The sequence below is a fragment of the Fringilla coelebs genome, assembly GCF_963513975.1.
Source record: "Fringilla coelebs genome assembly, chromosome: 3".
NCBI classification, from domain to species: Eukaryota; Metazoa; Chordata; class Aves; order Passeriformes; family Fringillidae; genus Fringilla; species Fringilla coelebs.
The window spans coordinates 77,812,191-77,834,228 of record NC_140030.1 but is presented as its reverse complement, the minus strand read 5'-3'; the positions used below and the strand labels follow the sequence as shown (position 1 = coordinate 77,834,228).

Here is a 22,038-nt window from a genome sequence, read left to right as displayed (position 1 = left end):
GTCTGTGAATTGAGTTGGAAAATAGCCAGGGAAATCAGTATATGTTTATTTTAAAAAATATTGTCCCTCAAGTATGTAGTCTTGGCTGCTTCAACACACCATATTAGTTTTAGTAGACCTTTGAAAGATTGTATCTTTTGCTTACGTACATTTCTGGAAGAAAAAATTGTGTCTTGAGTTTGACATATCTGTTAGACATGGGTTAAATGACACACATTTTGATAATGAACTCTTTATATATTGGCCCTCTAATATCATGTAGGGAGCTTAAATTTTTAACAGCCTTTACAGGCAGATGCTCATTAGTTTTGGGAATCTAATTTAGCTTTTAGTAACAACCAGGTTATAGTCCCTTTAGTTATAAAATATGCCTGCCTAGTGGTAGAAGGGCTGAGTGCAGTGTTTTGTTTTAGCTTGATAATATCACACTCTGAAAAGAGAGAATTTAACTCCACCGTGAGTCACTTTCCTCATGTCAAGTCAAGATACTGTCTATTTTACAGTCTGCTTCTGATGCCTGACTTGCTTGAAGTATTCCTATCAATGTGACAGATATAATTGGAAGTAGTTTTTAAGCAGTAGCCGTAGTATTTTATTAAAAGAGAATGCTCTAACTGGACTTATTCTGGCTTTTATGAAAGTAGAAGAATAATTGATACCTTTTTAAATAGATTTTTTTTACTCATTGTGTTTTGTAGTCACTGAGAAATGTATGAATTTTCTTTTAATACTCCACTCTTTGACTAATTTACTTTTTAAAATGTGTGTATATATATATATTTTATACTCTACATATGTATTTTATACATAATATATATGTATGCATGTGTGTACTTGCATACATATATAGTATATATGTGAAACTGGACTTCTTTTGTAACAAAATTAATTTAGGAGAATGTGTCGAAGGATTAACTTGAAATACACAGAAAGAAATTACTGAAAATGGTGATCCAGTGGATTTCAAAAGAAATAATTTATAATGTATTTTGACTTTCAATGCAAAAATAGCTGAAGGTATCATTTTAGTATGTATATTGTACAGCCTTTTATGATGGAGATTCTTCCTGTTGCTTAAATGATAGTACCTATTTTATATTTTTATTTGCTATAAAGACAATGAGATTCACTCATTCAGTGTATTTCTTATCTGCAGGTACAAATTCCCGGACTGGAGACTTTACAAGTATTTGTACCAGGCAGTATTGCAGGGGAAAAGGCTGTGATTCTGCAGCTCCTCAATGCAGCTGCTGGGAAGGATTGCTCCAAGGATTCAGATGAGCTTACATACGAGGCCTACTTGCTGATGACCAAGCACAGTGACAAAGACCATGAATTAGATGGCAGCTGGAGCGCGTGGGAGGGTCAGCCGGTCAAAGTAGTGCCGCAGGTAGAAACGGTTGATACGCTGCGCACCATGCAGGTGGGTGTGGTCCCACTCCCCCACTCCTTGTTTCCCCTGCACCTCTATGAATGCTTATTCTGTCAGGTTCGCTGGAGTGATTCAAGTGAAGCATGAGTGTCCTTTTATAGGTAATAAAAGGTTAAATTCAGGAATGAGTTTGATTCTTCGTTGTGTTAAATGCAAATATTAAATGGATTGTAGCATTTCCTGGCAGGATCGGCCTCTACAAATGTGCCTTTTTCAGAGTTGTACTTGTATAATAGTATTAAAAAAAAAATAGAGGTACTTTTAATGTCTAGTTAGGTGTTCAGAAGTGCGGATAAGACTTGAAAACAGAACATTAAGAAATCATCAGTCTCTGAGAACATGTGATGGTTCTGTGCTTTCCACACACTGAGGCATGAAACCATTTGCTCTTGATCTTGGATGAATTGTGACATTTAATGTTAAATTTCTCTGGAAGTTACTGGATGTTCAACAGTTCTGCAGGAAGAAATGTTTCCAGTCATACTTTCCTTCTTCCCAAGCCAGCAGGGTTTCCCTGCCAGCAGTTCTGCTGCGCTCTGACAGCTGAGCCAGCTCCCATCCCCTTGTGTTCTCATGTCCTTAATGTTAAGCTATATGAATTTTCCTTTTGGTATGTCATGCAGTCTCTTGGATCCCTACCATAAATGGGCCTTTCTGTCCAAGAAGGGAGTGACTTTCCATGTCACTGTGCCTGACCTTGGGCATTCAGAGGGTTCAGGCAATTACAGGCAGTTGAAAAAATTATTCCTCTACATACTGCTGCTTTTAACATGCAGACGTATTTTTTCTTGTTTGCCTGTTGTTCCAACTGAACAATAAAAAAACAGCCTTTGATTAAGTGCTTAGAAGTTCTTCAAACTTCCATCAAAGTTATTATTTACTTAAGAAAATTAAAATAGCAATAGATGAAAATTGGTTTGCAAATGGTATCTTCCATATGTAAGTGTACATTAAACATTGTGTGTGTGTCTGTAACACTTACTAAGCTTTTTCAAATCCAGGATTGAAAGATTAGGAAATAAAAAGTCCTTCAGGAAGATTCTGTCTTAAAAAAATGCATTTTGATTGCAAACTAGAGAAAATGTAAGGTGCTAGTTAAGTGCTCATCAAATGAAAGAATTTTTATCAACACTTAAAGAATTTTGAGCATGAAATTATTCTTTGGGGAGGAGATATTGAAAATCAGGATGAAGTAGGTCGTGTTTTGTGAGTAACTTGTGGCAGGTGCATTGTCTGTAGTTTGAAATCAGCAGAGCTTAGTATGGCAGCACTGTCTGTGACTGTATGCTATTATAGATTTGTGCAATATCAGGGCTGCGATTTCCAAAACATATAATGTATTGATAATTTTCAAATTTTGAGCAAATACTGCATGTTAAATCTTTGTCTTTCCCTATTCAATAGTGGGCTTTTGTCCTGAAGTATGCTGGGTTTCTTGGATAAAACCTCTTTGTTTATATGATGGTTGTTTCCATCTGCTTTAAGAAAATATAATTATTTTTGCTTAGATGTTGCTGCCTTATTTTTTTTTTTTTTGGTGTGTGTAGCTAATCTGAAGATAATTTAATGCAGTGTTTCCCATATTTTCCTGAAGTGAACAGGACCATATTCCCCATGAAAACTTGCTATGGCATTTATCCTAATGGAACTTTGCCCACTAGATGATAGTTTTAGTTGCCACCACCAAGCTTTTTATGTGAATTTAGATTTTAATGAATAGTGGCTAGAGGTCTTTCATATATTAGAATTTAAAGAATAACTGACTGGAGACTGGTGATATTTGATATATTTTTACAGAGAGGATTTTCTTTATAAGAAGTAGTGGTGTCTTGTATTCTAGGTTGATAACCTCCTCCTTGTAGTCATTCAGTCTGCCCACCTTGTGAGTCAGAGGAAAGCTTTCCAGCAGTCTATTGAAGGGCTCATATCTCTGCACCAGGAACAGACATCCAGCCAACCAATCATTGCCAAAGCTCTACAGCAGCTAAAGGTAAGCAGGTTTGGAGATTATTTGTCAAAACTGATGGTGCTTTGCTCACTGATAAGTAAAAAAGTGGAAGAAGATTTGATTGCAAGGCTCATGGAATATTTTGCAATTCTAAGTTATGTGGTAGTCCATGGACTTTGCTTTCAGTACAATTTCCACTCTGGTTTTGCACATGACTTGTGAGTGTGTTTTTGAGCAATATTGATGATTTCTGCATTGGGTAAATGGGAAACATGTCCATAATGCAGATGAAATACCATAGCAACAGAGTGGCAGCAATATTGAATTGAAAAAAAGTGTATGATTTTCTAAAACCAAGTTCTGTCAAAATCAATGATCTGCACCAGCCAGCTTTTCTTCCTATATTTGAAAATGCAAAAATGGGTGGTCTCTGTTTTCTCTTGGATTTTGTGTGGGTTTTTGCATCTTTCTTTGCTTGCTTTGTGGGTGTGGTGTGGTTTTTTGTTTGCTTGTTTTGCTTTTTGTTTGATGAGTGTTTTCTTTTATGGGTTTGGTTGGTTTGTTTGTTTGTTTGTTGGGCTCTAAGTGACAGTATCAAGTCCCTGCATTCAGTAGAGGCTGTGTCTAGATACAAAGGTGAAAATAGAACGAAAGGCTTGATCATGCTATAGATAGTCGAACTCATTTTCTCCTTTATTTTCTGTCTGGTTTTGGTTGGATGCTTTTGTTTGTTTTGTGGTTTTTTTGTTGGTTCCCTGCTCACTTTTTGCTGTCTTTGTTTTTAAAGTTAATCACATGCAAGCGAACTCTGTTATAATACTTGAGTTAATTACAGGACTTGCTTCATGCAACTGCTGGAAAGTGTTTGTTTTTTCAAGACAGAATGAATTTTTGTGGCATTTTAGTACCTTTTCATTTAAAATAATGTTATTGTTAGAGTCATGTTTTCCTTATATTCTATGATTGACAAGACTAAGTAATATTTTGCTGCCCCCCCATCCCTTTTTGTTGTTACTCAGAATGATGCATTACAGCTATGCAATAAGATAAGCAGTGCCATTGATAGAGTTGATCACATGTTCACATCGGAGTTTGATGCTGAAGTTGATGAGTCTGAATCTGCCACTTTGCAGCAATACTACCGGGAAGCCATGATTCAGGGTTATAATTTTGGGTTTGAGGTAAGGAAACAAAAACCAATTGAAATTTCTCGTTTTCCGTTGATGCAAAGAAGGTAATTAGTAACTGTGGAAAGAAAAGAATTTATGGAACTATTGAATTATTTAGGTTGGAAAAGACCTTTAGCATAATCAATTCCAACTGTTAACTCACCCCCACCAAGTCCACTACTGAACCATGTCTACATCTACACATCTTTTAAATAACTCCAGGGATGGGAACTCAACCACTTTTGTGGCCTGTTCTAATGCCTGACCACTCTACCAGTGAAGAAATTGTTCCCAATATCCAATCTAAACCTCCCTAAACTTTACCTGGCTCAATTTAAGGCTATTTTTTTGTCCTAACACTTTTTACTTGGGAGAAGAGACTGACACCCACCTCACTATAGCCTCCTTTCAGGTTGTTGTGGAAAATAATAAGGTTGCACCTGAGCCTCCTTTTCTCCAGGCTAAAACAACCGCAGCTCCCTGAGCTGCTCCTCACAAGTTTGTTATGCTTCCCTGGATTTGCTCCAACGCCTCAATGTCTTTCTTGTAGTGAGGGGCCCAACTCAGTATTTGAGGTGCAACCTCTTCAGTGCCCAGTACCATTACTGCCCCAGTCCACTATTGCTGATACAGGCCAGGGCGCCATTGGCCTTCTTGGCCCCCTGGGCACACACTGGAACATGTCCAGCCAGTTGTCAGCCAGCACCCTCAAGTCTTTTTACCCCAGGCAGATTTACAGTCACTCTTTCCCCAGAGTGCTACATGGGATTGTTGTGGCCCAAGTGCAGGACCTGCCATTTGGCCATGTTGAACCTCACCCCGTTGGCTTTGGTCCAGCAGTCCAGCCTGTCCAGGTTCCTCTGCAGGGCCTTCCTGCCTTCCAGCAGATCAACACTCCCACTCAACTTGGTGTCACCTCTGAATTGACTGAGGGTGCCCTTGATCCCCTGATCCAGATCATTGGTCTGGACTGGCCCTAAAACTGAGTCCTGAGGAGCCACAGTAGTGACTGGCTGCCAACAGGGTGTAGCACCACTCCTTAGGCCTGGCCAGCCTGCCAGATTTTTACACAGCAAAAGGTGAACCTCTGTCCAGACCATGAGCAGCCAGCTCCTGCAGAAGAAAGCTGTGGAAAACAATGCCAAAAGCTTTACTAAAATATAGGTAGATGACATCCACAACCTTTCCCAGATCCACTAAGTGGCTCACCTTCTCATAGAATGTGATCAGGTCAGTCAAGTAGGACCTGCTTTTCACAAACCTGTGCTGGCTGGTCCTAATCTCCTGGTTGTCTGTACTAGATGATCTATAACCTTCTGACTGACAGGTCTGTTGTTTTCGGGATCCTCATTGCAGTCCTTCATGTGTATGGGCCTCACATTTGGTAATTTCTAGTGAACTGCAACTTCCCAGTTTTAGCAGGATATCATAAAAAGTGTTGCCTCAGAAATTTTACTTGAGAATAATTGTAAAGCAACGTATGTATCTGATAAATCTGTTAAATTAGCAATGCCTGGAAATATGAAAAGCTTCGAAGAACTTGATGATTTCAGGCATAGTTTTGTAAGCTCTGCTGCTTGGCAGCATTTTAGATGATATCAGAATCATTAAGGTTGGAAAAGACCTCCAAGATCAAGTCCAACCTTCAGCTGAGTGCCACTATGCTCACTAAACCATATCACAAAGGGCCATATTTACTCATTTTTATAATACTTCCAAGGATGGTCACTCCACCACCCTGTGGTTTAACTTACCTTTTCACTGTTTTTCAGCCTAGAATAGCATAATACTGTAACATGCGACATTTCTTCAGAGTTTGTGGTGGTTCTTTGATGCAGTACAAGCTTTTGAATGCTTGCATTATAGTGCAGGCATTCAAAATGATGTGCTCAGATGTTTTGCTATTTGATTCGTCTGGGCTTTGTAAAATTTTTTAAAGATTGTGTCATATCCTAATGTACTTCTAGGATAGTCTTATAAGAAATAGCTGGTATTTGTTTGATTTTTAAGTGCACATAGATAACTTTTTTATCCCTTAATGTTACTGCAATATAACTAAAAATAAACACTACTTTGCAGTTCAATCTCTGGTTACAGAACCAAGTGTTAATGTAGGATGTTTCTTCGATGATGTGTACACTGTTAAACATCAGCATGTGCCTGATGCGCACAGAAGAATGCAGTGTGGCTCAGTACTGCCTCTCACTGTATTATATTTTGTATCAGCCTTTTCTTGATTAATTTTTTGCCTATAAGTAGGCAACTGTGTGCATAAAATACTTTTGTCTAAGAATAGGATGTGATTGTTACCATACTGTAGAATTTTGTTAGCTTGAAAATACTCCAGTGGATGTTGTTCTTCTTATTAATATGTGAAAAGTAATCTTTAGTTTCTTACAGTACCATAAAGAAGTTGTTCGTCTGATGTCTGGAGAATTCAGGCAGAAAATTGGAGACAAATATATCAACTTTGCCAGAAAATGGATGAATTATGTGCTAACAAAATGTGAGAGTGGCAGAGGCACTCGACCCAGGTAACGGCCAACTTGTTACTGCCATGGTAGTTTTTAGTAGAGCTGAAGGGTTGGGCTCAAAAAATTGGATTAAATGTAGTGATGTCTGGCTGGCAGCCAGTCACTAGAGTGTTCCTCAGGGCTCAATTTTAGGGCCAGTTTTTTTCAGTGTTTTTATCAGTGACCTGGATACAGGAGTTGTGTACATACTAAATAAGTTTGCCATAGTAAATTAGGAGAAGACATTAATTCCCTCAAGGGCACAGAGATTGTACAGAGAGGACTTGATAGATTATGAGGGCTGGACAATAACCAACCTTATGAAAATTAACAAGGGCAAGTGCCAGATTTTGCACCTGGGGTGCTGTAACTCTGGGTATCCATATAGATCAGAGGCCAAGAGATTGGAGTGCAGCCATTCAGAAAGGGACCTTGAGGTTCTTGTTGATTGTAAACATTGAGTCAGCGATGTGCCCTGGTGGTGAAAGGGGCCAGCTATATCCTGGGGTGCCGTAGGCACAACAGATCGAATCAGCTGGATGGAGTGATTGTACCACTGTGTTTAGCATTGGTGCAGCCTCACCTTGAGTACTCTGTGCACTTTTGGGCTCCATGATCTAAGAATGACTTAAAAATATTGCAGCAGGAAGGGCAATGAAGACGGTGAAAGGACTAAAGGACAAGATGTAATGAGGAGTAATTAAGGATGCTAGGTTTGCTCAGCTAAGGGAAGAGGAAAAGGAGTTGCTATCTGCAACTTCTTTATGTCTTCTCTCTGGTGACTGTACAAGAGAAAATAGCTTAAAAATGGCTTAAAACCTGCAGTTGGGGAGTTCCAGATTGGTATTAGGAAAAAGTTCTTCACCAGAGAAATGGTCGTGGCCCCATGCCTGCTGGTGTTTAAGAACCATTTGGACTGTGCTCTTAAATTCTGTGTTGCCCTTTGTGGAGTCAGAAGTTCAATTCTGATGATCTGTGTGTGCCTCTTCCAACTCAGGATATCCTGTGATTCTATTTGTGTTTTGTTGCAGCTGCTAGTTCAAGTAGGTCAAAGAGGGAGGCAGTGGGGGACAGCAGGTGGCTGAGGACACAACTCGGTCCTGCCAAGTTGCTTACTTTACTTTGCCACTCTAGGCCATGAAACCACTGATGCCCAGTCATTACTAATCAGATAGTCAGGAAATCTTTAGTATCCTTTCAGTCTTGTATCAGAAAGGAGACTTCTGGCAGGGATTGCAGTGGTTTGGCTTGTCGCTCTGAAACAAATGATGCTTGAGTTGATGATACTGTTTGGACGATAGCATGTTATGGGTGTAGATACATAGCATGGCCTGCTCACCTTATTTGGGAGGGTCCTTGCTAAAATCAGTCTTTGTCCGAATACAACTGGATTAAAGGTAACATTTTTACATTTTATGTATTAGTCTGTTTTTTTAATGAGAATTTCATCATATTTTGCAGAGGAAAAATAATTAACTGTTATTTACTGTTCTTGGATGTAGTTGAAACTCTTAATGATGGCTTTAGCCAAAGACTGTTGCATTTTCTTTTTCTTTTCTTTTACATAGATGGGCAACTCAAGGTTTTGATTTTCTTCAAGCCATTGAGCCAGCATTTATTTCAGCTCTCCCAGAAGATGACTTCTTGGTATGGATAAGATTTTCCACTGGTGTTTATTTGTAAATGCTATCAGTGAAGTGATCAATAGTGAAGTGATGCTGCTATCTCTCCTGTTTGTTAGATTCTGAAAAGAGTAGATTTGTGACCATTACCAGTAATGGTTTCAGTTTGCTGACAAGTTGCTAGTACTGTCTTGGGAGGCCACCTTATCTTGGGTCTTGAATAGTTCACAGCAGCTTTCTACAGAGATTTATAGTTGTGATAATCAAATTCTAAATTTAAGTTTCTGAGGCTTAACTAACACTCAAAGTTCATCTATGGATATGAATACAAAATCCCTGTCATTTAAAGATTTTTTAATTTTCAAGTAGTGCCAACATGAAACAGACTTTAGAACATCTTTCTTTTGTTTTTATTTTGAAAAAAAACCAGTAGACTAGAGCTGGCTTTTTTGTCCACTCTGCTTTCCTCCTTTTCCTGTTCTGATAATTTATTTCTCATCTTGGTACAATAGTACAGAGAAGTGAAAGCACAGTTGCCACAAAATAGCAGAATGTGAGTGTTAGCACCTCTTGATTTTTACTTATTTCAAGATGTGTTATGAAATGCCAACCACATTAATCTTGCATAATCCAGAAAGTACATGGTTTAGACTTTTTTCCACATGTATTTTTATCAGGAGCTCTCTAATAAGTTTTTGTGTTGCTGGGAAAGGGTTGTCTGCCTTAATGACAGAGTTAAGCTGTTACTTGGAATACACTGATACTTTAGCTTTAGGAAGTAGCCCCTTAAATTTTTCTGCTTTGACACAGTTTCTGAAGCAGACTTCGAGCAAGTAAGGGGGAAAAAAAGGGGGGAGCCCAAAATCTTAACTGCATTTTTGAACTTTTTTTTCTTTCTTAAACTGGATTTCAGTTTTGGAGATCATCACTTGAAGCCACTTTGATTAATCTATATAACACTGGTTACAGTATTTTTCCTAGAAATGGCAATGTCAATCCTAATCTCTGATATTACATCATATCATGGAAGAATGATGGTCTGTATTTAGAGCTCTACATTTCAAAATGAAATTCTAGCTCAGTCTGTGTTGGTAAAATATGCCAGTCTGAAGCTCAATGCTTCTTTAGTTTTATAATTATATTTTTTCTTAGTCCTTGAAGTTCCTGGTCTTCATTAAGTTTTTGAATTTCTGGAAAAGAATTTGGCTACACTGAGTGAACTGGCAAATAGAAGAGACCTTCACAGCAGCTTTACCAACAAACATAATTTTACTACTTTGTAAAGATGCAGTATATTCCTGGTGTTCTGACAAGTAAAATGAATCACAGGAAGGTTTAACAACTTGTCCAAGATTATATACCCATTGAATAATACACCTAATAATTTGTCTCAGATTGTCTGAGGCCCAGTTCAGTGACTTCAACTTTTAAAATCCCTTTCATGACAGTTTTGATAGCTTCATGGATAGAGAAGGAAAGTGCATTTCTTTTAATATGCAGGGCTTAATATTTTTTGTTTTAACAAAACTTCATCTTGAGATTCAAGCCATAATATTCTCACTCAATTTTTTTAGGTTTCTTCTTGGGATGTGGAGGGGGAGAGCAGAAAAGATTGTTACCGCTTTTTTCAGGAAATGTGATTTTAATTATATTAACAATGAACATTAAGTTCCAATACCTTTGTATTTCAAAATATTCTTTAATGATATGCCAGTGTTCAGTTCTTACAGTTATGTAATTTTGACAAGGGCAAAAGGCAAGACAAAGCTAAGACTTCTAGCTTTAAAAAATTCACTTAAGTCAAAATGCTCATGTGGATCCAGAAGTTTAATAGAATAGGTAGAATATAGGGGTGCTTATCTGACAGATTGCATACACGCTTGAACAATGTAATTTTGTTACTGTAAGCTTTGTCATATGGCCATCAACCTTCTTGTAACAAAACACCACAACTTTTCATGTTTGTCTTTCCTAGAGTTTACAAGCTCTGATGAATGAGTGCATTGGCCATGTTATTGGAAAACCTCACAGTCCTGTTACAGGTTTGTACCTTGGTAAGGCAGAAGTTACTGGCATTTGTTGTGGAGCTTTGCTGCTGCTGTTACAGAATTTTGATTGTAAAGTGCTTTTAAAATGCGAGAAGTACCAATAAAAGTATTTTCAATCTATTTGTGATTGTTGATGTGAAACCATTATTCCCTGATAAAGTGTAAATATGTGGTAGTTTTACCCAAGAAATTTCAAAGCTTTACAAATTTATTTGATCTCATTTTATTCTTCCTGTGAAGTCCTGCAAATCTTGTAGGAAAGGGCCATGTTGTTTAAAGCTTGGGTAAAGAAGTGATTTTCACTTAAAGAAGGCAGTTGCGGCTCCCTCCCTCCACTTTCATTGTGGTGCTGCAGTTATTTATACTTTGGCACTGCAGATGTTTTTGCTTCTAATGGATTTATATTATCAAGTATACATGTGTTATACATGGGAGCTGTGCAAAACAGTTCTCTGCTATAAAATATGGCATAATGTAAAATACATTTTTATAGATATAAATGTCAATATCATTAGAGTGAAATCAACATATTTGATGATGCATCTTGAGAAAATAATGTTTTGCCTGCTGTGTGTGCCTTTTACTCCTTTCTTTCTCAGCACTGTTTCTGTCTTCCTCCTCTCAACTCCATTGATCCGTTTACTTTTCAAAATACTTTGTCATCTTTTTTATCTTTCACCTGGTGCCCACATCTTGGGTGGGCTTGATGATAGAAGACATGAGGGGAGGGTAATCTGCCCCCAGCAGAGGGGGTTTTCCAGTTTTTCAGGAAAGCTTGTTTTGATATAATTTTGATGAGAAAGTCTTATAGCTGACAAACCTTTTGCAGTGAAAGTCAGTCAAAGAAACATAGTCAAAATCAAATTCAGCTAAATTCTGTACAGTGATTTAAAACCTGTACTTTCACTTTCAGTACTGCTGTTGAGAGGGAGACCTGTTTTAGGTGAATCACCAGCATGATAATGCCAAATTATTGAAACTCTTATAAATGTTATTGCAGACACTGCAGATCACACAAACTAAATTGCTCCACAGCTTTTGTGTCAGAGGCATGGGGAGAAGGTGACACAGATAAGTGGTGCAGACTTCAACAGCAGTCTGAAATTTTGTGAAATTTACATACATGTGAAATTTAACTTAAACTGTATCGTGGCTGCAGATGTTGCAGATCCCATTCCTGTCTCCTGATCAGAAGAAAAAGAAAGCTTCCTAGTTACATTTGCATACCACTTTGAAGGACTTAAACCCACTGTGATCTTTACGCCTTTTCCCAAAGCTGAGAATCCAGTTGTGTTCACGCTGCTGCCTCTCAACATGTAGCTGTGTATCTCCTGCTGTTTTTTCCTGTCTTTTTGCTTTGTGAAACAGCTGATGTCTATCTGGGTGGGGTAGGGGCTGCCTTCTGGGTCTCCTGCTAGTGTATTTGCCAATTACAGCAGGACAACCAACATCTGGCCCTGCCATCTTTTGCTTGCCCTAGTAGTGCAAAAAAGGCGTAAACTTAGCTCCCTGAGAGGAACGTAGCCTGGCAGAAAGTACTGACTCATGGTTTGGTGGGCAACCAGCTGTCTTGAAGATGTAACTGCCACAGTATTTTTTCTTAGTATTTAAGGAGGAGTTGGGGGCAGATGGTGAAGACTACTCTTGGAGGCACTGAATTAGTTAGGCATAAAGATAGTGACTGCCCATTTGGGTTTTGTCCTGCCCATTTTTACCACTTCTTTGGGGCAGACTGTCATGGGTGGCATTAGTTTGGGTAAAACTGTCATATGTGGGTTTTTTCCACAGCTTAATTTGCTTTCTATTATTGTCTGAGAGAGCTTAATTCGTATGGAAAGGAACATAATATTACTCTCTGCTAATTATTATTTGGTTAATATTTATTTTGCAATAAAATTAATTTGTGAAGTAGAAGTAATGAAGTTTTTATGAAGTATGTACACATTTTCTAATTGCTAGTCTTTGGCTCTCTGGAGAATTTTCATTATTTTATGGATGAGTTAAGTAATACAAAAATATGAAAAATATTAATACACACAATTGATTTATTCAAAGTTGGAATAATATGTATTTTTATTAAAGGATAAGAAAATACATGCCAGCTCACACTTAACTCTGTAAATAGGAATTTGTTTTAATTTTATGTCTTGAAATGGCCCTTAAGAGAGTTTTTCTGACATCTGAGTAAATGTGATCTGTTTTTATGTTTGCAGCTGTTCATCGAAACAGTCCCCGTCCTGTAAAAGTGCCTCGGTGCCATAGTGATCCACCAAATCCTCATCTCATCATCCCCACGCCTGAAGGCTTCAGGTATTAAGCATTAGTACAGCATTTTAAACTGTTTTATCCTCTCTTGGCTATGTTGAATGTCAGTAAGTGGAATACCTTTTCTTTCCCTTTGAGGGCAAAGCAGATAGAAAAAATTAGCATGTATGCGATCCAGAATTTATTGATGTGCTTTTATGGACAATAAAAGTTTCCTTTTCTTGCTGCTTGGCCATCCCCCCCTCTCTGTTGGTGTGTGGGTTCTCACTTTGAAGTCATTCTTATCCCCTTTATCTTCCCTGAAACCAGTGTTTCAACGTAAAAAGCTTTTAATTCAGTGAAAACTGCTCATTACCAAGACTTTTATTTCCTTCCACACTTTGGATGCCTGCTCAAGTTCCTGTGGCAGTGCTTTCTGGAATTTACATACATGGAACTTAAAAATGCAGCATTCTGAGATATGGTGGCATTTCTGCATCATTACCAACCTACTGCGAATAAGCTTAAAACAGTGGATCTTTTCTCCTGCCTTTGAAAGAGTTGACATAAGAATTATTACAAAAATAGTTTAAAAAAAATTCGAAATAAACATCACCATGCATAATTTTACACAGAGAGCCCTATTTTCCAAGAATATGATGACAGTGAGAAACTATACAATTGACTTTTTTTTCAGAAGCCACTTAGCTTTGGCAGAAACTAATAGTATTCTAAAGATAGGAAGATTTCTATTTTGAGGATTATTATTATTGTATACATTGGCAGCCACAAAGCTTCTGAGACCCAGAGTTATTCCACATAAAAATCTTTATGTAATTGAAAAACTTCTAAAATCAGGCATCATTACACACACTTCAATATTTTGTTCCATTTCCTGAAGTTTTTCTCCTTGCCACAGCACGCGGAGCGTCCCTTGCGATGCGCGGAACCATGGCAGTGTTGCCGTGAGTCGCCCCGCTCCTGTCGGGGGCGACTCAGCCCAGCCCAAACCTCTCAGCAGTGCAAATGAGACCAGGTAGCTGCGCTCCGTGCCGTAGCAGACTCATCCTCCCTGCATCACCCACATAACTGTTCCCACATACATCCTAATAGATCATTTGCACCGCGCTCTTCCCTCCATCGTGTCTTCCACTGGCTCCTTCATTCATGTTCCACTTGAGCAAAGTCATGTGTCTTAGAAATCAATGATGAGACCACTTTCAGCTTCAAAAAGCCTGAACATGTGGTAGTTAAAGCATGCAGTTCTGACGTAGATTACAGATTTGCTCATTCAAATGTCCATGCAATGAACATACACCAGTCAGCTCATTGGTATAACTTTAGTAAATAATTAGTACTGATAACTAACACTTAGAATCATAGAATCACTCCCACTGAGATAACTGCGAGATACAACTAAGGACAAAGATTTTCTTTTTTTTTCTTCATGTTAGCTAACAGTTTTGGTATTGTTGTTGTCCGTCATATTTTAAATAAAAGTATTTTGAAATACTGTATAGTGGCAAATGCAAAATTAAACACGTGAGGATTTTAAAAAATAATTTCTTGCTACTCCTTTGGCTTCATAGGGTGGTGCAGAATAAACTTAATGTGAAAGAAGCTATTCTTGTATCAGGATATGCAGCAGAAACAGTTTTTGTATCATCACAAGTGACATTTTTTTGACAGACCTATGTTAGTATCTTTCTTGTTTTTTGACATTTCATTTGGCTGTTATAATTTCAGACTGTTGGTATTTCTTCTTCTCATATTACAAGTCAGACCACTAACATATCTCCCAACTTTATTTTACCATTTTTTTCCCCTGCACCCTTGACTGTGAAAAGCCTGCTCTTAACACAGTGGTGTGATCTTATCTTAGGGTTTGAAAATAGCCTTTTGGACTCTTATTTCTACTGCAGAGTACTGAAAGTTCTTTGGGATAGAAATTCATATGAATGGATACACACATCTGACTACATCACAAAGCTGGTAGAAAAGAGGTGGTGAAGGGAACAGTAGATTGATGGTGACCAAAGCAAACTTGGATATAGCTTGATTATGAATTGTTTTGTAATAAATAATTTTTGGTTGTGAGCCAGCAGACCATCATAGTTTGATTTGTTATCAGATGCATGGCACAAGCATGCATTAAGCTGTTAAGAGGGAAGTAAATTGCCATTTTTTATATGCAATCTTTTAATTTCATTCAAAATGCAAGTTTTTAATTTTTATTGCAAGACATGACTTGTACCTTTTACAGTAGCCTCCAGATGTATAGCTTATGAATCTAGACCTTTTTTTTGGTTGAAAATACATCTTGAAATTTTTGTCATTCAAACATAGACATTATTTATCCTTTATGGTCATGTCTTAAGCCCCATCATGAAAAAGACAGAGTAGGTAGTATGCAGCATTGGAATAGCCCTTTCAAGTAAGTAACATGCTAGAAAATTTTCACTAAGAGGTTCTGGCAGCTTTATAAGCTGACAGTAGGATGCATAATTAGTGTTTTTCAAAGATTTGTATTTTTCTTAGAGTTTTCAGCTTTTTTCTGAATCCGTTTTTCTGATGGTTGTTCATAAAATATCCCATAGTCTCGTTTTTTTTAATGCACTGTCTAGATTTTTAAGTAGCATTTAATACCTTATATGAGCTAGGCATCATTTGAAGAAAAAAATTATGAAAGCAGAAAGAATTCTGAAGGCTGCTGGGGTTTTTTTCAGGGTTCTGTTTATGGAGGAAGGCAAAATACTACAATGTAATATACTTCTACAATTTTATTTTTGTTTTAGTATAGTTAAAAGAAAGTTTCAAGCTTTGATGCATTATGGTCTTAATTACGAATTTAGATTATTTGTGCTCCAAAAGAGAAATAGAATCTTTTGGATCAACAAAATGTTTTGTGGTTTCACAAAGCATGGAGTCCAGTGCTGAAATAGCACAAAGACAGATGCTTTGGACACTTTCCAGAAACTCTTTAGACATTTAAGACATGATTATAAGCATTAAATACCTATGAAAAGTTGAATGTAGGAACTTGGTAAATCAGTTGTACTAGGCAGTGCATAGTGCACAAATGCCACCATAGTTCTAGTGAAGTTTTTTTTAACAGCAACAATCAAAAGAAGAAAAACCCACTATAGTATAACTAGAAATTAAAATTCAAAGCACTATTACCTGGTTTTTTACTTTGAGCTTTCTGGTATTTATACATTTATCCTAGGCTTATGTTTATAATCGTAATAGATGGTCAATTTTTGAGTTAACTGTGGTTATTATTCGTCATTTTGTTATTTATCCAGCGCTGGAGCCAAAAATTATCTAGCATTCTTCTCTTTTACTATAATTTGTTGCCTAATAATATGCATACAGACTTTCTGGATGAATAAAAGGTGTGGGTGCCTAAGATGGGCCTGAAATGGGGTTTAGGCACCTGCATTCGAAGCTGTGGTGCTTAGGGCTTTTCAGCTGCTGCCTCATTTAGAGATGATGTAGCTTTGCTTGTTTTTAAGCATTTCATGCATCAGGAATCATTGCTGTATATGCTGACAACCACCTTACCCTTCTTGCTCATTAAAACCTCAACTTCCTGAAGAATAATGAGGATTTTCACTAGTTTAGTTTCAGTTCCTGCTTAAACTTATAAAATCTGGTTGGGCAGAAGAAGGAAGTGCAAAGCAAACATTGTATGGAGAACATTTGCATGGAAATAGGTTGTCTGTGGTTTTGACTTCTGTTCTCAAGGCTGTAGTGTTTTTCTGTTATTTTTGGGGTTTTTTTTAAACTTTTTTTAGATAATACTCAGGTACAATTTGGAAACAACTGTAGGACTGGTAGTCCTCTCATAGGTGTGTGTGTGGACCTTGTCATGCAAAGTATTTTTAATCTGTTTGTAGTTGTTAGCTTTCAGTGAAGGATTTAACAATGTTGGCCACTTTTCAGTAACATTTAGCTCATACCTCTAACATACTCTGTTTAAGGACACATCAGTCACAATTCTTCCCCGTCAAACTTTAAAGATTGAAGGGGAACCTTTTTCAAAAGGGTAGAAAGACTTCTGCAAAGAATTTACAGCTCTAAAATGAGTGAACTAATTGTCTGGGGCTGGAGGAAGATGGCTGAAGACCTAAGAATTTAAGTCTTGTTTCTCCTAATAGTGTTTTCCTTTCTGTTCAGCCTTCTTGTTCATCTGGCTCTTAACTCAGAGGCATCTGATTCCACTCTGTGCTGTCCAGAAGAACTGAGGCCTCTAAGTGATCAGGCTGCTGTCATTTAACAGTGTCCTTCCTGTCAGCCAGCTTATGTTTCTTTATACTGGTTCTGACTTAATGACTGTGGACTATGACTGTACTTGCAGAGCACTAGGCACATATGAATCAGTTACTACATTTCATCTGATGATGTGACTCACATTATCACCCAGCTGAATCACTTCTGATTGTATATCCAACCCTGGCACAAGCTGCATCCTGCAGCAGCTGTTCTTAGTAGTAGGTTACAAGTCATGAAAATGGATTCTGTTGCAATAGACAAGAGACAGTTTGAAGTAGTTTTTGCTTTGGATGCTTAGGGCTTTTTCATAGAGCAGCATAACTAAAATAATCTAAAAAGTCTTCATTTGAGGGAAAAAGCACAGAGAGGCTTTTCTGTTTACCTTTCTGCGTCAGTTTTCCTTTCACGTTGCTTTCATGGTTCATATCCTAGGCTTCAGAGGTTCTGTCCCTTAAAAACTGCAGTTAAATTAGCATTGCAGTAAATAAACACTAATGACATGTTAATGAGTATGATGGCTCTTTTAACAGGGGTTCCAGTGTCCCTGAAAATGATCGACTTGCTTCAATAGCAGCTGAGTTGCAGTTCAGATCCCTTAGTCGTCACTCCAGTCCCACTGAAGAGCGAGAAGGTGATTGTCACAGTAACAAATTGTGACCTGAATGTGCAGATGCTTTATGTCATTAAAATATTTCTCTATGTTCCCAGCTCTTACCCTTTCCAAAAATTTTTTTCGCCTCATCGCATTCAGAAATTTTAGATTTTTAACTTGTGGGCTGATATGGACCTTTTGTCCTAAGATATATTCATTATTCTCTTGCCATTCATATTGTTTCTGAATTGTATCTCAAGGGATTTCCTGATGCTTTCCTGAGTTCCAGTGTTCCAAATGAAATTAGTAATATTATTTCTAAATTATATGCCCCATTTGAAGTAAATTTCAAAACACTGTTAATGAGGTCTGAACTGGATCCATCAGGACAGTGAAGTGTTATCTGTCCAGTTCTTTATCCCTGCAGTATTTGTATTACAAATACTTGCTGTTGTTTGAATCCTGGAAGAAGGGGCAGGAGTGTGACTTGATGTCCTGATCAGGGCTTCTCTGTCAGGTTTCCCCAGCTCCTGTATATGTGGTATTTATTGCAACAAGTACATTGAAAGATTGATTGTGCAAATTGAAAGGAAGTACAAAATCTGAAGCAAAATAGAGTTGAAATTGTGGTCATCCACACTGGATTGCATAGAGACCAATGCCTTAAAAATTTATATTAAAAGGTGTGGGAGACTTTTCATCTTTGTTAGTTTTTAAGCAAGTGTTGAAAATACTGTCTGCCTCATGTTTATTCCATTTTTTGGTATATATATGAAAAGGAAGGTGGCTTAAGTTGGAATGAATACAAATCTTATTCTAAGAACCTTAGAAAATTGTTTTCCTACAGATACGTTGCATATTTGATTCTGAGTGCCCTGGCTTGAAGTGCTTCCCTAAGTTGTGGAAGGAGATCTCTGTTTCTATACAAATGAAATTCTATGTTATAATTTGTTTTCTGAAGAGAAGTCAATTTTGATTTCAAGAGCATATGTTGGTACTCATGTAGGGTTATTAGTCCTATATGTAGACTAATTTTCAGCTTCTGCTGAAAATAGTGGCATTATCTTTAATATGAGGTGAAGCTACTTTTGTACTCAACACTGTTATTTCTCTAGAGCCATTGTATCCAAAAGGAGATTCCAGTGGTTCATCCCGGCGGAGTTGGGAGCTCAGAACGTTGATCAACCAGACCAAAGGTAGATGTTTAGGAATCACTGTAATGCAATGTCTGTTAGAGCAGTGCTGTACTGAAAGGTGGGATATTATTGTGGATTGTGAAGAGGTTTTCACAGCTTTATAGGAGGGAGAAAAAAAAACCCTGATTGCAGGTATGGGATATTGCTAACAAAGTCACAAGGTATGAGTAATTAAACTTTATAAAAGTTAATTCTTTTCAGTTTCTGAAAGGTGCTACCAGTGTTCTATAAAATTGTGCTCATTTATTACTATATAGAAATTGCAGAAGTTTGCTGTCCCTATTCAGTGCCCAATTATGATAGTAGGAAGCACTTTCTCACTTCCCAAGATCTCTCCCCAGTGTGAGATTTTCCTATTTTGGATGTCTAATAGTGTGTGATCACACCCTGTTTCCTAAATTTAAGGCTATCGTGGGGCCCCTTTCTCTCTGTCTTACTGATTTTCATGAAAATGAAAGTAAGTTGATCACTTCAGACACTCCTGTACTGTCAGATCGATATGTGAAGTTTGTTTGCATATATTGTGGCAAACATAAATGTGAGAGTAGAACCCCAGGAAACGTGAGAAAAACGCTTCTGTTACGTTGGAAACTGGTCTCCTTATGTGTCTTACACAGAACACAGGAAGAATTACAAATTCTTATTTTGAAATCTTGAAGTTAGAACATAAATACTGAATGAATTTCAGTTTGTCTAAACTAAAAAAGATGAATGAGGGAAAACTTGAAAATTTCTAGAAGATTGCTGTAATGGGAACTGGTTTTACTGTCCACTGTGAATAAGAAAAAGATTTTGATTTAAAATTACAGCAAGGCATATTTAGTATAGAGGAACTAGTATTAACTATGGGTAGGGGAGTAGAATATATAGTTTGGGAGTATCATCTCCGTCCTTTGGAGACTGCCAGGAACAGGTTAGGCTATTGGTGTCAACAGTGACAGATGTATAATTTTTGTGCTTTCCTAGGAGGGGATGAACTAACACTGCCCTGAGATCTCTTTGGTCTCACTCACTAGGATGCTGTTTCATGATAAGACTTGAGAGCTGGAGTTTCTAATACATCTAAATCTTTGAAATAACAGATGCCATGGCTCTTTCAAGAAACCTCTCATATGTTTGAAGAACCATACCTTACCTACCTTCTTTCCTTAGTGCTTTTATGACCCTAACATATTTCTGCTATCAGAGGTTAGTTACAGGTCAAATGCAAACAAGTGTGTTGCATTTCATAAATGTGATTTCTTTGAATCAAGTAAGAGATGATTAGGAAAGTAGAATTGTTCTCATTTTATCTTGGTTTTGTATGTGATTCATAAGTGATATTTTCATATGTGATTGTTAAAATGTCTTATTCTTTTCCTACATTTTAATTAGACTCACAAAATAGTTTTCTTTTAACTCTGGGTATTTCATGTGATATCAAAAGATAACAAAATATAACGGTGAATATTTCTCAATCAAGGAAATTGCTCATCGCTCTTTTTAGACACTGCTTCCAAGCAAGCCCCGATGGAAGCTGTTCAAAAGTCTGTTCAGTTGTTTGAAGAAAGGAGATACAGAGAGATGAGAAGGAAGAACATCATTGGCCAAGTTTGTGACACACCGAAATCTTATGATAATGTCATGCACGTAGGTTTGAGAAAAGTGACTTTCAAGTGGCAGAGAGGAAACAAAATTGGTATGTTCTTTATACTTTCATTTATCTAGCTAAAGTACCAAACTTCATATTTTTGAAGGAAATCAAAGACTGTGTTTCAAAATCTTCGGTCTCTGCATAGGTATTGTCAGCTTTATTGAAATCAAAATGTTAAAATACAAAATACTGTTGTGGCTAGGATTTTCTTAATGTAGAAGGTCACTGACGTTTCATTGGTCAAATCACAGGAAACAAGAAGGACTTGGTTAGGATTATCTTGTGTTACCTGCGTGTGTTTAAACCTATTAAATGTTCAAGTTCTACATTTGGAAATTAGTTGGAACTCTGGGATTTAATTCACCAATCTTATTGTTTCCCCTGTATAATCATATTTTACTCTCTAGTTTGGGATTTTGGGGGAAAATATTTGTTCTTGAGAAGTTTTCTTTCAGGTTAGCTGATTAATATTTTTACTTTCATTCAGCTTGAATTCAGGGCTTTGAATGTGGTATTGTTACAGTTAAAAGCTACTTGGAGTTGTAAATTAAAAGAAAGATTAAAAGCAGTGATGTTTCCTCACTGCAGTTGATGTACCTGTTGCTTATTGAAGGCGATGTACTGAATTTTCCTTACCCTGACTTTGCAGGTGAAGGCCAGTATGGGAAGGTCTATACTTGTATCAGTGTTGACACTGGAGAGCTGATGGCTATGAAGGAAGTGAGTACTGTGAATACAAGAATCACTCCTGCCCTTGTTTTTTTCCTAAACCAAATGTGGGTGGATGTAGGAGGCATAGGGGGTTTCTGCACACTGCTATTAGCTAATGGGTAAATGATGGTAAGACAAATTGTTTCTTCAAGTAGCCACAGCTGCTGTTAGCACTTTTTCCTCAAGTTGCTTTTCAGTTTATAATTTTCAATTTAAATGTATGTAAATTCTTTTTCACTGATCTCATAGAATGCTTTGTGAATTTAAATAAATGTTTAATATATGTGAACATCCATTAAGAGATTTTAAATAATTTTGAAAGATTAGTGAAGACTGCACACAAATTTATATTTTACTTTGCACTGTTTCCTCTCATATTTTATTACTTTTTTCTTCATTCCTTAGAGCAAAAGATAGGAAGTGTGACATCAGATGTTTTTCAGCTTCTCCCGTAGTGTGAGTTAGGTTGAGTCACAAAACTGCTGACTAACTTGGTGGGTACAGAAAATCTAGTTTTCAGGATAGAAGTAAGTAAAGCTGTGTAGGCGTAGAGATCTGTTTCCCCTACAACACCTTGTGGTTGTTTTTCTTTTAAATTATTGTTTAGTTTTAATGCATTTCTACATCTTTAGACAACTGCAAACTTTTAAGTGTT

General features: G+C 37.3%; 1 protein-coding gene across 9 annotated transcripts in view; it reads left to right on the top strand.

The window, feature by feature from the left end:
* MAP3K4 (mitogen-activated protein kinase kinase kinase 4) overlaps positions 1-22,038 on the top strand; it is a 62,361-nt gene that overhangs the window by 28,105 nt on the left and 12,218 nt on the right. For 6 of the 9 annotated variants that reach the window (XR_014616000.1, XM_084201907.1, XM_084201903.1 and 3 more), the window contains 12 exons: positions 1,157-1,423; positions 3,273-3,422; positions 4,400-4,561; positions 6,950-7,083; positions 8,631-8,709; positions 10,660-10,738; positions 12,946-13,042; positions 13,896-14,012; positions 17,782-17,882; positions 18,959-19,039; positions 20,526-20,717; positions 21,322-21,392. Coding sequence is in view for 8 of the 9 variants with exons in the window: in XM_084201907.1 (XP_084058033.1) it covers positions 1,157-1,423; positions 3,273-3,422; positions 4,400-4,561; positions 6,950-7,083; positions 8,631-8,709; positions 10,660-10,738; positions 12,946-13,042; positions 13,896-14,012; positions 17,782-17,882; positions 18,959-19,039; positions 20,526-20,717; positions 21,322-21,392 (1,530 nt within the window). In the remaining variant the exon portion in view is untranslated. The remainder of the gene's footprint in view (positions 1-1,156; positions 1,424-3,272; positions 3,423-4,399; positions 4,562-6,949; positions 7,084-8,630; positions 8,710-10,659; positions 10,739-12,945; positions 13,043-13,895; positions 14,013-17,781; positions 17,883-18,958; positions 19,040-20,525; positions 20,718-21,321; positions 21,393-22,038) is intronic. The other 3 variants (XM_084201902.1, XM_084201906.1, XM_084201905.1) reach the window with 3 other exon arrangements.